Below are 17186 nucleotides of genomic sequence, written 5' to 3' on the forward strand. Positions count from 1 at the left end.
TTGTTTTGTTTTGTTTTACCTACCTCCTTCTTTCTCCGTAGTGAAACAAGCAAGGGGTTTAGCCTGAATGAGTTCTACATTGTACCACAGTTTATGGGAAATCCGACTAGATTATAGGAAAGACTGAGATCAAAAGACCAAATGCTACATTTCCAAGATCGTTTGTAGGAAATAGTCAAAACTGAGAAGCCGTAGATATGAACAGGACACCCTGTTGAAAGGAAATGAAGTGCTAGGCCAGTACTGGCATAAGGTAAGAGATAAAATGAGCCAGTGAGAGAATCCCATGCACCACATCTCACATGATCCAGGAAAGCTTCCTGGATGTGGAGGACTAGGATGTAAAGAGTAACCAAAATTTCCTATGAGGAATCACCCCTTCCCCTCTCTCAGTCCCAAGGTGAAACACATGACTTGGTTCTGAACAATCAAAGCCCTGAAATCTACTATCCCCAGTGACTGTTTGGGAGGAAGGGGTTAAGCAGGGTGACTCCTAAGTCTGAATTTGAACCTGTAAGGATAAAGTCCTGAATCTGTTGCCTAATGGAGAATGACAATAAACCAACAACAAGAGTACAGGCGAGGTGGAGAGAAGCCCAGTCCACATGACTCCTGGGTTAAGCTTTATCTGAAGTCTTTTATATATAAAAGACAGTAAACTCCCTTTTCTGAGTAGGCCGGTTTAAGTTGGATTTCTATTTCTTTGGAATCAAGAGTCCTGATGATTCAGAGGAAAGAATGACTTACATAACGTGAACAAAGACAGAAAGCTGGGAACTAAGAAACAGGGAGTAGTGGACAGTATCCTCAGCACCTGCCTCTGGGAACTGCTGCTTCTCCGACCATCCCCACAGTCATAAAGGAGAAATCCCCTGTACCTGTGCTTTCTTAAACGACCCTGTTCTTGCCTCAAGGTGGCTAGTGCCTGTAATCGCAGCTACTGGGGAGGCTCAGGTGGGAGGATCACTTGACCCCGGGAATTGGAGGCTGGAGTGAGCCATGATCAGGCTACTGCACTCCAGCCTGGGCGACAGAGCAAGAAGAAGACCCTGTCTCTAAAACAAAACCAACCAAACAAAAAGACCCTACTCCCCGGTCACATCTGATCTATCACAGTTTCTTCCTCAGAAAATTGAAATTGCGACGAACAGTTTAATGTCAGTCAAGGCTCGTCTCCTGAAGGGGAAAAGAGGTGAAACCTTGGGAACCATAGCATGGCTGTGTTTACTGCTTGTGGACTGAGCAGAAGAGAAAGCAAGACAATATCATCACTTTATAGATGAGGAAAGCTGACGGTCAGAGAGATTATATAGCTTGCCTAAAGTTGCACATTTGGTATAATTTTACAGAACTAGAATCCAGCTTTTTTGAATTCAAGGGTGGGGCAGGAAACAGCTAGGTCCGTGGCCTAAGAACCCCGCACGGGTGAGATTTGGGGCAGACAGCAGGGGTAGTCACTCTAGAAGAGTCAGGCCAAGTGCAAGCACTCAGAGACATCTCCCAGCACTCAAAACAGCAAAGAAATTCTGGTGCTTTAAGTGTTCCTCGCTCAGCTCATAGACTCGCCTTCCAGCCACGACTCAAGACAGCACCTGCAGAGAATATGTTTCGCCTAAGCCTATTGTACTTCCGCGGCCATTGACTCCGGGAAACTACAATTCCCATTATGCACCGCGACTTCGCAGACTACACCGGTATAAACTACAAGCCCCAGAATGCCTTGGGCGAGAGGCTAGAGCACGGAGGAGCGAAGGGGCGTGGCCACGTCGACCGCGCGGGACCGTTAAATTTGAAACTTGGCGGCTAGGGGTGCGGGCTTGAGGTGGCTGATTTGTAAGGGAGTCGAGTGCGTGCCTTGGTCGTTTCTGTAGCTCCGAGGGCAGGTTGCGGAAGAAAGCCCAGGCGGCCTGCGGCCCGGAGGAAAGACCTGCAGCAGGACGAGGACCTGAGCCAGGAATGCAGGATGGCGGCGGTGAAGAAGGAAGGGGGTGCTCTGAGGTAGATACGGGAGAAGAGCTGCTGGGGGCTGGGCCTGAGAGGCCCCAAAGGTGCCTGGTAGGTGATAGAAGGTTCCGCTCGGAGTAGTCGAGGGGGAGATCGGCACTGTCAGAACAGGCCCCGCCGGAGCCTCCTTCCTTTTGGAGTCGAATGCCAGAGGTGGAGGGGAAAAGGCAGTGGACTGAGGGCACGTGCGAATCCTGCCTCATCCAGCTTCAAAGCGAAGAAGGCTGCGGGACCCCAGCGGAACAAAGACTTTGGAAGTTGTAATGTGGTCTTGTTTGTAACTCAGCTCAGCCACCTGCTAGTTGTTTGACCTTGGGCAAATCGTATGTATGGAAAACGCTGATGTTAATGCTGCCTTACGTGGTTCTGGGGGAATTCAAAGTATTTGTTAAGTAACTGCTTCCAAATAAGCCATCAACAAAAGGCAGGTGCTATGCCAATAGCACAGAGATCTAAAAAGCCTTTAGCCAATATCATAGACATCTCAATTATGCCAATAGCGTAGAGATCTAAAAAGCCTTTCTCTGCATGTTTGCGGCTTTTCCTTGTATTAAAAAAAAAACTATATTGCAGTTCTAGGTTGGAAATGTGTATGTGTGTTCACCATGGTGCCCACAATACCTAGATAAGTGCTATGTCATGGGCTCTTTCATTCATGTAACGAGTATTTTTTTGGCTAAGCTCTGAATGCAGCAAATATACAGACACCCAAATCTCAACCCTCATGAAGCTTAAATTCTGGGTTGGATGAAGGTGGGGGAGTCAGACAATAAGGAAACTGTTAGGTGGAGATGGTGGTCAGTATTTAAAAAAATAAAGCAAGTGTGGGTAGGGAATATTGGGAGTGGAGACTGGTGCAATTTTAGCTTGAACACTGGAGCCTCACTGAGATGTCATTTTGGTCAAGATGTGAAGGAATCTCAAAAGCTAGCGGTTCTATATCTGAGGGAAGTACAAAGGCTGAGGGTGAGAGCTGGGGAAGGAAGTTGCATCTGGCATGTCCAAGGCCATTGTCACTGGAGCAGAGTTAACTAGAAGAGTAAAAAGGATATTACATAAAAATGGTGAAGATGCAGACATTGTAAGGACTTAGCTTTTACTCTAGTTGTAATCAAAAGTCACTGGAAGGTTTTGAGCAAAGGAAGGACATAATCTGACTTGGGTTTAAGTGGGGTCACTTTGGCTGTAGTGTTGAATACACTAAAGGCAGCAAAGGATGGAAGCAAGGGACACTAGTTAAGAGGTTGTTGAAATAATTCAGCCTGAAATAATTCAGCCCAAAAGTGAGTTGAGCCAGGTGGAAAACAGTGGAGATGATGAGAAGTGGCTGATTTCTGTATATATTTTGAGGGTAGAACCAGTAGGATTTGCTGACTGACTGAGGGGTATGAGAAGGGCATCAAAGTTGGCACTAAGATTTTTGGCTTGGGCAACTGAAGAATGGGATTGCCATTTATTTGAGAAAAAGGAAGACTGTGGGAGGAGCAGGTCTGGGAGGAAGTGGGGGCAGTCTTAGCTCAATTTGGGATATTTAACTGAGATAATGTAATCACTATTTTTAAGAGCAAGAGAAGAAAGTTCAGATGAATTCAACAAACATTCAGGGCATAATAGTGTTATATTTTGTATTAGATCGTGGGCATACAAAAATAAATGGCATAGCCTTTACCTTTACAGGGTTCACACAATATAGAGCAGGTCCTGGTATAATGTCGTTTTGTTATTATGTTGATGAGAAGAAAAAAAAATTCATTGCGGGGCTGCTGTGTATGTGAAGTTTGCATGTTTTCCACATGTCTGCATCGGTTTCCTTAGGTACTCCAGTTTCCTTCTACATCCCAAAGATGTACCTGTTAATAGGCGTGTCTAAATGATCCCAGTCTGAATGAGTGTGAATGTGAGTGCTCCCTGTGATGGAATGGTATCCTGTCTAGGGTTGGTTCCTCACTGAGTTGCTGAGATGGGCTCTGGCCACCCTCGACCCTGAACTAGAATAAGTGAGTTGGAAAATGAATGAAGGAATGAATACAAATTATTGTAAAATAAAAATCTGTAAAGGCTGGGCGCAGTGGCTCACACCTATAATCCCAGCACTTCAGGAGGCTGAGGCAACAGGATTGCTTGAGCTCAGCAGTTCAAGACCAGCCTGGGCAACATAGTAAGACGTGTCTCTATTTAAAAAGTTTATAGAAAGTGTGTATGATAATCATACAAATGCATGACAATAAACAATGCCTTATGAAAGTGCCCAGCATGCCCGCTATAATGTTACTGTTTGTTTTTGAACTTTGTGGTGGTAGGAGGTACTTCTTGAAATTTTCACTCTCAAATGTTTATTCCTTGAGTTAACCCACCAACACTATGACTGCAGTCACTCACGGATTCACGAAAAATTGGGTAAATGATTATTTTTTGTTTTCATTAATTGTTCTTAAGTGTATGGATAGCTCACATTTATTTCAATGTTTAATATTAAAAGTGTTTCGAGTCTTTATTTAGAAGTTTGGTGATGTTTTTGTGACCAGAAATATGCCATAGGAACATAACTCTTGTTTATGTCGATCAGCCTGTGGTAAAATTGGTTTTGTTACATATCATTTTGATTAAAGTCATAGTTTCCAAGAAGCTGTCTCCAATGTTAAGTGAGAACTTATTGTAGTTAAAAAGATGTAACTGATTACAACTCGAATTATTCATCACAGTTAACTTTAAGTTTTCAGCGCTCATCTAGACTGAAGTCCCATATAACTTTCACTCTATTTCAAAGATTAGTTCCAATGTGTCTCTCTTTTTAAGTCCAGAGATGATGTCTCTTAGAAGTAGTCTTCTATCTAACAATTGCAAACCTCTGAAGTGCAGAATGCATAATGGCAATGACCTCCAAAACGTTTTGGGGATTCTCTCAGTAGGCTTGATAGAATTGGGTGTGGGGATACAGGGGATTGTGACTAGTAAACTGTGTGTGTTTGCTTCTGCTTTTGGCTACCTATATGTACAGACTTCAGTTTTGAGTCATCATTGAAACATGGGACATTAGTCACACCCACACGTTGCTAATTTTAATTTTTTCTTTTTGAGACAGGGTCTTGCTCTGTTGCCCAGGCTGCAGTGCAGTGGTGTGATCATGGCTCACTGCAGCTTCGACCTCCTGAACCCAAGCAATGCTCCCACCTCAGTTTTCTAAGTAGCCATGACCACAGGCATGTACCATCACGCCTGGCTAGTTTTTCACTTTTTGTAGAGATGGGGGTCTTCCTGTGTTGCCCAGGGTGGTCTTGAACTCCTGGGCTCAAGCACTCCTCCTGCCTCAGCCTCCCAAAGTGATAGGATTATAAGCATGAGCTACCATGTCCGGCACTAATTTTAAATTAAACTAGATGATGCATTCAGTGGTAGGCATAGAATTACTTATTGCCTTTTTGTCTACTTTGCCAAATTTATAACACTTTTGTTCTCTTCTTTTCTTTCTGCATTAAGCCCTATTCATTTTTCTTTTCTTTAAAGAAAGAGGTGGGGTCTCGCTATGTTGCCCAGGCTGGTATCAAACTCCTGGCTCAAGAAATCCTCCCACTTTGGCCTCACAAAGTGGTGGGATTACAGGTGTGAGCCACCACACATGGCAATGCCCTATTCTTATAGTGCTGTCTACAATATCCTTGCCAAGTTGTCTTCCATTGGGCAATACTGTAGCCATAAACTTGAAAAACAGCTAACAAAGAAGCTTAGGCGTATAATAATAATAATAATAATAATACTGTGTCAGTCCACTATATTCAACCCAAGACCGTGAATAATCACCTATCGGAAGACATTTACAATAATCTAGTGCTATAATAGTCAATGTTGGTATGAGATTTACATTTGTTTCCTTCTTCACAGTGAAGCCATGTCCCTGGAGGGAGATGAATGGGAACTGAGTAAAGAAAATGTACAACCTTTAAGGCAAGGGCGGATCATGTCCACACTTCAGGGAGCATTGGCACAAGAATCTGCCTGTAACAATACTCTTCAGCAGCAGAAACGGTGTGTAGAATGGCTGAGTCTCAACCTGTCATCATTCATCCCAAATGTTGTAGATAACGTGGGTGTGGATCCGTGAGGGATGGCATAATGAGTACTCTTCAAAAATTGGTAGTATGAAAATCTGTTCTCTATCTGCCTTCATATCACATGACAGCCATCTGAAGATATCCTCAAGTATAATTAAGAACAAAGGCTATAGGATTTCATTTCATTGTGGTGCAGCCAAACTCTTTTTATCAATAGAAATGCAATTTATACAGGGGACAGTGATAAACATAGTAAAGCAAGTATTACATTGCAATGCTTCCCAAAAGTATTATGTTAGGAAGTTATTTTTGAGAGTATGACAAAAAAAATAGTGGTCTCCAAAGACATGTAAACCTCAGAACAATTGAATTTATACTAGAAAGTTCTCAATAATGATTTAACAAACTCTGGATAAATAAAAGCTGAAAAATACTCTTACGTTATTCAAATGGACCTGTGGATCTTGTTCTCCTTTAATACATGTTTTGATAAATATGCTTTTTTAAAAAAAAAGGTAAATCAAAATATCAGTTTCTACCTTCAATCTCTGACAAAAAGAAATACTGCCATTACAGGCAAATTATCATAATTTGGGATTATAATGTAATGACTATTCTTATTAATCTCTTTGGATTTTTTTTTTTTTTTTTAAATATGACAGGGTCTCCCTCTATCACCCAGGTTGGAGTACAGTGGCCTGATCTCAGCTCACTGCAACCTCTGCCTCCCGGGTTCAAGTGATTCTCCCACCTCAGCCTCCCAAATAGCTAGGATTACAGGCATGCACCACCATGCCCGGGTAATTTTTGTATTTTTAGTAGAGATGGAGCCTTGCCATGTTGGCTGTGCTGGTCTTGAACTCCTGAGCTCAAGCAATCCACCCACCTTGGCATCCTAAAGTCCTAGGATTACAGGCGTGAGCCACCACACCCAGCCTCATTCATCATATTTTTTCATGTTACATGCATCAGTAGATTACTGTTTTTATTGCTGAATAGGATTTCATTTATTTATTCACCAGTTGATGAATATTTAGATTCTTCCAGTTTTGTGCTTTATGAATAATGTTGCTATGGACATTCTTGTACAAGGCTTTTTGTAGACATAATTTTCTTTTTTTTTTTTTTTTTTTTTTTTTTTCAGAGATGGAGTCTCAAACTGTTGCCCAGGCTGGAGTGCAGTGGCATAATCTTGGCTAACTGGAAGCTCCACCTCCTGGGTTCATGCCAGTCTCCTGCCTCAGCCTCCCTGGTAGCTAGGACTACAGGTGCCTGCTACCATGCCCGGCTAATTTATTCTATTTTTTAGTAGAAACGGGATTTCACCGTGTTAGCCAGGGTGGTCTCCATCTCCTGACCTTGTGATCCGCCCGCCTCAGCCTCCCAAAAGTGCTGGGATTACAAGCGTGAGCCACCGCGCCTGGCAGTAGACATAATTTTCATTTCCCTTGGAATGGAATTGTTGAACCATAGAATAGATGTAAGTTTAACTGTTGAAGAAACTGGTTTACCAAAGTGGTTGTAAGATTTTACATTCCTACCAGCAACTCGTGAGAGTTCATTTGTGCCAAATCCACTCCAGTATTTGGCGTTGTCAATCTTTTTCATTTTAGCCATTCTAGTTTTGTGGAGTTGTGTCTCATTACTTTGCATTTCCCTGGTGACTAATAATGGTGAACGTTTTTTCACATGCTTTTTGGCCTTTTGTATATCTTCTTTTGTGGTGTATCTGTTTAGATATTTTGCCCAGTTTTCAAATTGTGTTGCAGGGGTTCTTTATTTACTTTTCTCAGGAGCATAGATTCAAGTTTTCCCTGATACAAGTTTCAGGAACATAGTTCAAGATTCCCTGAATCTATGCTCCCCAGTAGGGGTTCTTTAGTCTCTGTAGTCTCCGTATTAGTCTTTTATCAAATATGTGTTGCAAATATTTTTTTCCCTCACCCATGGCTGTTTATTTTCTGGGTGTTTTTTTTTAACTGCTAAGTTTTAAATTTTGATGAAGTTCAATTAATTAGTGTTTTTCTTTTATGGTTAGTACTTTCTGTGTCCTCTTCAGGAGACTTTTGCCTACCCCAAAGTCACAAAAATACTCTCTTATGTTCTCTTACTAGTTTCATTATTTCAACTTTTTTTTGAGATGATGTTTTGCTCTTGTTGCCCAGGCTGGAGCATAATGGCATGCTCTCAGCTCACTGCAACCTCCGCCTCCCGGGTTCAAGCGATTCTCCTGCCTCAGCCTCCCAAGTAGCTGGGATTACAGGCGCACACCACCATGCCTGGCTAATGTTTTGTATTTTTAGTAGAGACAGGGTTTCACCATGGCCAGGCTGGTCTGGAACTTCTGACGTCAGGTGATCCACTGGCCTCGGCCTCCCAGAGTGCTAGGATTACAGGCGTGAGTCACTGCGCCTGGCCAAGCATTGTTTTAGCTTTTACGTTTAGGTGTATGATTTATCTTAATCTTAAATTTATCCTTGTATATGGTGTGGGGTTGGAGTAAAAAAGTTTTTTTCCCCCCATATGGGTTATCTTTCTAGTTGTTCTGCCGCCATTTGTTAGATTTTTTTTTCTTTCCTCATTGAATTGCATTGGGGCCCTTTTCAAAAATCATTTGACCACATATGTGTGAGTTATTTCTGGACTCTATATGCTGTTCTATTGATCAAATTGTTTATCCTTTCACCAATAATACACTGTCTTGATTAGTTTTACATAGCAAGTCCAGCAGAGTGAGTTCTACAGCTTTTGTTGTTTTTCAGAATTGCTTTAGTTATTCTTGGTCCTTTGCCTTTGCAAACAACTTTTGAAATCATCTTGGCAATTTCTAGAAAAGAGCATACTGAAAAGGAGAAAAAAAAGGCTGGGCGTGGTGGCTCACGCCTGTAATCCCAGCACTTTAGGAGGCTGAGGCGGGCGGATCACCTGAGGTGAGGAGTTTGAGACCAGCCTGACCAACATGGAGAAACCCTATCTCTACTAGAAATACAAAATTAGCCGGGCATGGTGGCACATGCCTGTAATCCCAGCTACTTGGGAGGCTGAGACAGGAGAATCGCTTGAACCCAGGAGGCAGAGGTTGTGGTGAGCCAAGATCGCGCCGTTGCACTCCAGCCTGGGCAACAAGAGCGAAATTCTGTCTCAAAAAAAAAAAAAAGAGAGAAAAAAGAAAAGAACCTACTGGGATTTTGATTACGTTGGTTTGAATCTACAGATCAATTGATAAGATTGCTGATTTTTATCAGTAACATCTTAGATTTTATTTTTTCACCATTTCTGCAGATAATCTCATTATTTCACACTTTAATTGCCATATTAGCCTCATAATTGTGGTCCCTTCTTCTTATGCCTGGCTATCCTTATAAAGTTCTTGATTAATCTTTTTGAAATCTTATATTTAAGATGCCCTCCAATAGTGGCTGGAGTAGATGGAATCCAAAGTCTTTAAATTTACATTTAAAGCATATGCTTCTTACTTCTCCAGGGGTCTCCGTTTGTTCTCGGTACTGACTTTATGTTATAGCTTAGGGTCCACTCACCTTCCTTTGGATGAACTCTTCCACCTTCGTAATTTTATTCAATATTAGTTTCCCTCTGTCTTGAAAAAACTGTTTTTCTTTCAAATTCCGTGGTTCCTTCAGAGTCTCACCTTCTGAGGCTACTTCTGTGATACCTCCTTTTGACTTCTTAAAGCCTTTACTATCCATTCTTGGCAACTATAATTTCGTATACCGCTTTGTATTACTAGTTCATTTTTCATTTGTGTACTTTGTTTTTCTTATTAGAGTATAGATTCCCATGTGACAGGAACTAATTTATTATTTTTAGATCAAACATAACTTCTTATCCAATTTTTATTAATCATTTATCCAAATTATGGCTTATTACCTAATTCTTCTCCTCTATTCTAACTGGTCAGTCTTAACTTGGTCTTAGCCCTCCCTGCCTTTGCCAGCATTTTATAGTCATATGTTACCCTTTCTTTGAGGTATTCTCCAAATTATCTATGGTATTATTCTTCTCTGACTAATGTTACCCATGGAATTTTTTTTTTGAACTTTAAAATTCTTATTTATATATTTGTTCATGTGTGTAAACCCTTTACATTTAAGACTGGTCAACCTAATAAAAAAGTACTATTATTATCCCCTTTTACAAATAAAGAAACTGAAAACAGAGTTTTAAGTAGCTTGTCCATGTTACTCAGCTTGTGATTGGTGGAGCTGAATTTGAATCTAGGTTGTCTTGTTCCAGAGTTTTTAACTGCTGTGTGATATTAATACTACTTTTCTGTATGTTGTCTTGAAATTTATTTCTCTTATTTCTATATATTTTCTCTCTCTTCTTATGTTAAGTAGAATCTTATTTCTATTCTTTTTTTTTTTTTTTTGAGACATAATCTCGCTCTGTTGCTCAGGCTGAAGTGCCGTGCTGCGATCTCTGCTCACTGTAACCTCTACTTCTGGGTTGAAGCGCTCCTCCCACCTCAGCTTCCCGAATATCTGGGATTACAGATGCTTGGCACCACGCCCAGCTAATTTTTGTATTTTTAGTAGAGACGGGGTTTCACCATGTTGCCCAGGCTGGTCTCAAACTCCTGACCTCAGGTGATCCACCCCCCCTTGGCCTCCCAAAGTGTTGGGATTACGGGCATTCGCCACCATGGCTGGCCTTTTTCTATTATTTAACAAACCCATAAACTCTAGTGCAATAATTTAGATCAATATGACCTACTTATTACATGAATAAAAATGGAAGTGATACTTGTTCATTGGCTGTTGTCACTATTGCATATGCTAACTTTTTCTGTTTAAATTTCAGGGCATTTGAATCTGAAATTCGATTTTACACTGGACATGACCCTCTGGATGTTTGGGATAGGTGGGTCTTTTTATTTCACAAGGACAATAGAAACATTAACAGATAAGTCCTTATGGCCATGTTTCTCAAATTGGGGTATATGGAGTGTGTGTCAGAGTAGAGAGTGGTGTCCTGGCGGCACAGAGATCCAGAATAATCATAATATATTTTCCTGAGGTGTTTAAGATTCAGAAAATTTCGAGTTTATGATGTATGCCTTTGAACTACACCCTTGTATCCCTATCCTCAGTTTTTCCCAGAAGCATGTATTAGAGATACTTTGGAGAAGTTTGAGGGATACAGGCTTAGGGTATGTCATTGAGGACCTCAAAAGAAACATGCTTTACTTCTGCTTAAATCCAGAATGGGTCTTGGAGCAGGAACAAAAGTATCTGTTCAGTTTAAAATGTGTTCTTATCTTTTTCTTCCCATTTAGGTATATCAGCTGGACAGAGCAGAACTATCCTCAAGGTGGGAAGGAGAGTAATATGTCAACGTTATTAGAAAGAGCTGTAGAAGCACTACAAGGAGAAAAACGATATTATAGTGATCCTCGATTTCTCAATCTCTGGCTTAAATTAGTAAGTCTTTCTCAAGTGTCATCTGAGTTTTAAACTAAGAGAAAGTAAAACCTGAGCCATTTTGAACCATTTAGTAGATTGGAAACATTTAATAAATATGCAATACTTCTTAAATTGGTTCTACTTAAAGGTGGACTTAAATATAGTATAATAAGGTATTTTCGCCCTTTTAAGATTGATTGCAAAGTCTGTAGATCTCTCAATGAGTATGGATTATTAATTTATTTTAATTTTTGAAACAGGGTCTCACTCTGTCACCCAGGCTGGAGTGCAGTGGCTCCATCATGGCTCACTGCAGACTAAACCTCCTGGGCTCAAGCAATCCTCTCACCTCAGCCTCCTGAGTAGCTGGGACTACAGGTGCTATGCCATTACATCCAGCTAATTTTTCAATTTTTAGTAGAGATGACGTCTCTCTCTGTTGCCCAGGCTGGTCTCGAACTCATGAGCTCAAGCCATCCTCCCACCTTGGCCTCCTCCCAAAGTGCTGGAATTATTTGACCTCCCAAAGTGCTGGGCCTCCCAAAGTGCTGGGTGTAGGCATAAGCCAACACCCCTAGCCCAGATTACTTACTTATTTATTCTAAACATAACTGGGTGTAGTGGTTCATGTCTCTGGTCCCAACATTTTGGGAGGCTGAGGTGGGCTGATTGCTTGAGTCCAGGAGTTCAAGACTAGTCAGGGCAACATGGTGAAACCCCATCTCTACAATAAGTACAAAAATTAGCCAGGTGTGGTGGCACAGCACCTGTAGTCCCAGCTCCTCAGGAGGCTGAGGTGGGAGGGTCACTTGAGCCCGGGAAGTCCAGACTACAATGAGCTGAGATTGCACCACTGTACACCAGCCCAGGTGACAGAGCAAGATCCTGTCTCAAAAAAACAAAAACCAAAGCAGAAAAACATAATTGGGCCATTCAACTGTACTGGATGGGAAGGTGCAGGAACTAACATTTGGCAGCAGTGTGGTTGTTTGGGGAAAAACTTCCCTCTGTGATTCTGGTATCCCTTTTACCCCTTTATGAAAGTCATCAACATAAAGAAGTGATATTTTAGTTTTTTATTGGTCTTTGGACTTTTTTCACCTAGTGTATTGCTACAGCCAAAAATGTCTGCCTCAGCTGGGCATGGTGGCTCATGCCTGTAATCCCAGCACTACTTTGTACTGTCTCACTTGACATGTAGGAAAAGCATATTTTTCATTTAAAAAATGACCACGGTTTCTTAGACATTAATATTACTGCTTTTATTCTAAAATAGAAAAAATAAATATTTGGAATTATTTACAACCACTGCAATATGATGAAATATTGACATTAAAACTGATGAGATTTCTTTCTAAAACAAATCTCTCGACATTAAAAATGATAAGATTTCTTACTAAAATAAAGTAAGAAATAAATTTCTTACTAAAATAAGTCTTGAGGAGGACTATTTTAAACTTCCAATACAGTTGACCCTGTCCATAATGGAACACACACATACACACAATAAAACTGGCCCCTTTGCCACAGATTATTATCCTACCTCTAAAAAAAAAAAAAAGACAAGGAACAACTTAGAAGAAACAGTTGCTAAATTTAAACAGCTAAACTGTTTATTTATTAGTTTTTTGTTTTTTTGTTTTTTTGTTTTTCTTAACATATGGGGTGTCAATCTATCATCCAGGCTATAGTGCAGAGGCAGGATCATAGCTCACTGCAGCCTCCCACTCCTGGCCTCAAACGATCCTCCCACTTCAGCCTCCCAAAGTGCTAAGACTACAGGTATAAGCCACCATACCTACCTCCACATAAACTACTAATAACTCAGGACACATTTATCAAGAATTCTTACATATCAATAGGGAAAACAAGCCAGTATCATAAAAAGCATAATCTAGATCAGTGCTACTGAAAGAAGGGTTTGCATACTGTGTGAGATAAGTACAAAAATTGAAAGTGAGCTTTAGAAACTTTGGTAACAATTTGATGTTGCCGGGACATCCAAACACATCATCATTCTTCGAGTAACTTCTGTTTTTATTGTATTTTATATCAGTCCATAATGGAACACACACATACACACAATAAAACTGGCCCCTTTGCCACAGATTATTTGAGAAGCACTGGTATAGACAACTATCAAATTCAAATGATCAGCACTAGAATGATCAGCAATAATCTGAACTTTGTATATGGCTAACTTGGTACATATTAAACTATTGCTTTTTCTTTGTGGTTCTGGTCAAGAGGAGTAACAGATTAATTCTTCACACTACTTTCTTTTGCTTTGCAGAAGGATTTCTCCAGTGAGTTATTTTATGTGACTCCTACAGTCTAGCTAAGGAAAAAATTGTTTCTGGAAAACATCTGGTATTTTTATTTAAAGGTATAAAATTATTTTAGTTTGGCAATTTAAGGGTTACCAAAAAAAAGGTTTATTTAACTTTTAGATCTATTAATCTAACCATATAGTCCTTTTATTTATGTTATTTCTTAAGTGATCTCATTCAGCACTCTGAATAACCTGATCTTTACTGGCTGTCCCATGCACAAGAACACCAGAACCATTCAGAAAGCTCTCAAAGTAGTGAAATCACTGTTAAACTATATTTATGTAGTGACAGATATCAAAGATTGGATCTTATGCTGGTAGCACATTCAGAATTATAACTTTTCTTGAAACACCACCACATATGAGAAAACATCGCTAATTTAAATAAGCAAGAAAAATCCGTTTACTGAATTACTGCAAAATTAAACTATAAAATACTAATCATTTTTGTTAAAGATATAAATAAAACATTTCATTTATTTAAGCATTTGTTGTACTAGACCATGATTAAGGGCTAGCATATAATAGATAGCAATGTCTTCTGACTTTGTAGAGCTTAGTTTATCTGAAAGACAAATGTGAAGCCATTAATTGTAACTGTAACAAAAACAAAATTACGAGTTCTGTAGGAACACATACAAGAAGGACTTAATCTAGGCTAGACAATTAGGAACAGATAAATAGGAGACATTTAGTAAAGTAACAAATGGTAGCTTCTCTAGTAGTAAAAGAACTCCTAACTAGAACATTGAAATGCTATTTTTGGCCGGGAGCGGTGGCTCATGCCTGTAATCCCAGCACTTTGGGAGGCTGAGGTGGATAGATCACGAGGTCAAGAGATAGAGACCATCCTGGCAACATGGTGAAAACCCGTCTCTACTAAAAATACAAAAATTAGCCCGGCGTGGTGGCGCGTGCCTGTAGTCCCAGCTACTTGGGAGGCTGAGGCAGGAGAACCACTTGAACCCAGGAGGCGGAAGTAGCAGTGAGCCAAGATTGCGCTGCTGCACTCCAGCCTGGCGACAGAGCGAGACTCCGTCTCGAAAAGAAAAAAAAGAAATGCTATTTTTATGTAAAATTAGGAATTGTTTTTAATAGCTTCTAATGCTGATTAGAGTCTGGTGGAATGAGTATTTTTGCGAATTATTAAATTTTAGCATTAACAATTTTTACAACCATCTCAGAAAGCAATTTGTTACCTTTTAACATAGTTCTAGGAATTTCTCTTAATGGAATAATGTAAAATGTGAAAGGTTGTATGCATGAAGTTATTTATTTTAGAATTATTTATAATTGGGTAAAAATTAGAAGTTGTTTAATATCCAGAAGTAGATGAACAGTTAAATTATGGAAGCTCTATTAGATGAAACATGATGCGTTCGTTTAAAAATAATAGTGAAAAGAATTCGAGGCTGCAGTGAACTATGATTGTGCCACTGCAGTCCAGCCTGGGCAGCAGAGCAAGACCTTGTCTCTAGAAATAAAAATAAAAATAAAAAATAATGGTTAAGTGTAAGCAGGCAGCATGGAAAAGTGAATGATGCAGTATTATAGTGGAATAAAAGCAAATTTTATTATGATCAAAACTTTATAAGATAATATATAACCTTTTATCCTTAAGGAAAAAAAGACTGAAAACATTTATCAAAATGTTTACGATGTGAGGTTTTTAGTGATATTTTCCTCCCTCTTGCTAATAATCTACATTGTATATGGTCTCATAATGTCCCTTCTAAAACACAGATTTGACTATGTCATTCCTTTGCTTATCGCTCACCCACCCTTAACACATATAACAATTACTATTAGGCAGATTCAAAATTGATTAGCTTGACATTCAAGGCCTATCACAGCCTTTTTCTCCAGACTGCTACCTTACCTGGACCCCTGCATAACTTTTAATTTTCTGTATCTTTGCTTATGCTATTTTCTGTATCTTTGCTTATGCTATTTTCTGTGGCTGAAATACCCTTCCCTTCCCAGTTTCCACCTGATGAAAGTCCATTTCTCCTTCAGGGCTAAGCTCAAATGTTAACCCCTTCCTCCCCGCTTTTTTTTCTTTTCTTTAGAGACAGGGTCTCACTCTGTCACCTAGGCTAGAGTGCAGTGGCACTGTCATAGTTCACTGCAGCCTCAAACTCTGGGACTCAAGTGATTCTCCTGCCTCAGCCTCCTGGGTAGCTGGGACTATAGGCACCTTCCACCATGCCCAGCTAAATTTTTAAATTTTGTTGTAGGGTCTTGTTATGTTGCCCAGGCTTGTCTCAAACTCCGAACCTCAAGCGATCCTCCTACTCCTACCTCGGCTTCCCAAAATGCTGTAATTACAGGCGTAAGCCACTGCACCTGGCTTATTACTCCTTCTTGAAGCCTTTACTCTCCAACTCTTCTTCTTACAAATCTCTCAATTTTGTCTCTTTTTTAGGTCCTCCCAGTGTATGGTCCTTATCACATTGTAATAATGGATTTTTTTTCAATACAGGAATTGCATGTAGTATCTCCAGTGATTGTTTGGCATCTAATAGGCATTCAATATGTGAATAGAAATTAGTTAACTGTTAACACTTTTGTTACAGGGGCGTTTATGCAATGAGCCTTTGGATATGTACAGTTACTTGCACAACCAAGGGATTGGTGTTTCACTTGCTCAGTTCTATATCTCATGGGCAGAAGAATATGAAGCTAGAGAAAACTTTAGGAAAGCAGATGCGATATTTCAGGAAGGGATTCAACAGAAGGCTGAACCACTAGAAAGACTACAGTCCCAGCACCGGTAAACTTTCTTTGGAGCTTGTCTTAACTCTTTAAAAATAATAGAAATAAATTATCTCTTTTTTGCGTCTGAATAAAGTGCTTTCTGGTGGATTGGCATGTTAAGTTAGTTACTATTCAATTTTTTTAAAGATATATTTAAAAAATTTTATTTATCATAGAGTAAAATCCACTCTTTGGTATACAGTACTATGAGTAAAAAGACTTGTAATCATCAACACTACCAAGATAGAGAATAATTTCACACTCCCTAAAAGAATTCCCTTTGTAGGGAACATCACACAACGGGGCCTGTCGTGGGGTAGGGGGAGGAGGGGAGGGATAGCATTAGGAGATATACCTAATGTAAATGACAATTTAATGGGTGCAGCACACCAACATGGCACATGTATACATATGTAACAAACCTGCATGTTGTGCACATATACCCTAGAACTTAAAGTATAATTAAAAAAAAAAGAAGAAGAAGAATTCCCTTTGTAGTTAGTGCCTTTGCTTAACCCAAACCCCTGGCAAACACTGATTTATTCTCCAGCCCTGTGGTTTTGCCTTTTCCAGAGTGCCATATAAATGGAGTCATATAATATACAGCCTTTTGAGTCTGGC

General features: G+C 40.0%; 1 protein-coding gene across 8 annotated transcripts in view; it reads left to right on the top strand.

The window, feature by feature from the left end:
* Nucleotides 1-1776: 1776 nt before the first annotated feature.
* Nucleotides 1777-17186, top strand: part of BUB1B (BUB1 mitotic checkpoint serine/threonine kinase B) — a 62434-nt gene continuing 47024 nt past the window's right edge. For 4 of the 8 annotated variants that reach the window (XM_005559155.5, XM_015452640.4, XM_015452641.4 and 1 more), the window contains exons 1-5: nucleotides 1777-1998; nucleotides 5884-6027; nucleotides 10875-10934; nucleotides 11350-11494; nucleotides 16385-16581. In XM_005559155.5, the coding sequence (XP_005559212.3) occupies nucleotides 1964-1998; nucleotides 5884-6027; nucleotides 10875-10934; nucleotides 11350-11494; nucleotides 16385-16581 (581 nt within the window). In that variant the 5' untranslated portion in view covers nucleotides 1777-1963. Of the gene's footprint in view, nucleotides 2328-5883; nucleotides 6028-7197; nucleotides 7534-10874; nucleotides 10935-11349; nucleotides 11495-16384; nucleotides 16582-17186 lie in introns of those variants that run through there. The other 4 variants (XM_073995501.1, XM_005559157.5, XM_005559158.5 and 1 more) reach the window with 4 other exon arrangements.

Source organism: Macaca fascicularis, chromosome 7 (assembly GCF_037993035.2).
Source record: "Macaca fascicularis isolate 582-1 chromosome 7, T2T-MFA8v1.1".
In the NCBI taxonomy this organism is placed as follows: domain Eukaryota; kingdom Metazoa; phylum Chordata; class Mammalia; order Primates; family Cercopithecidae; genus Macaca; species Macaca fascicularis.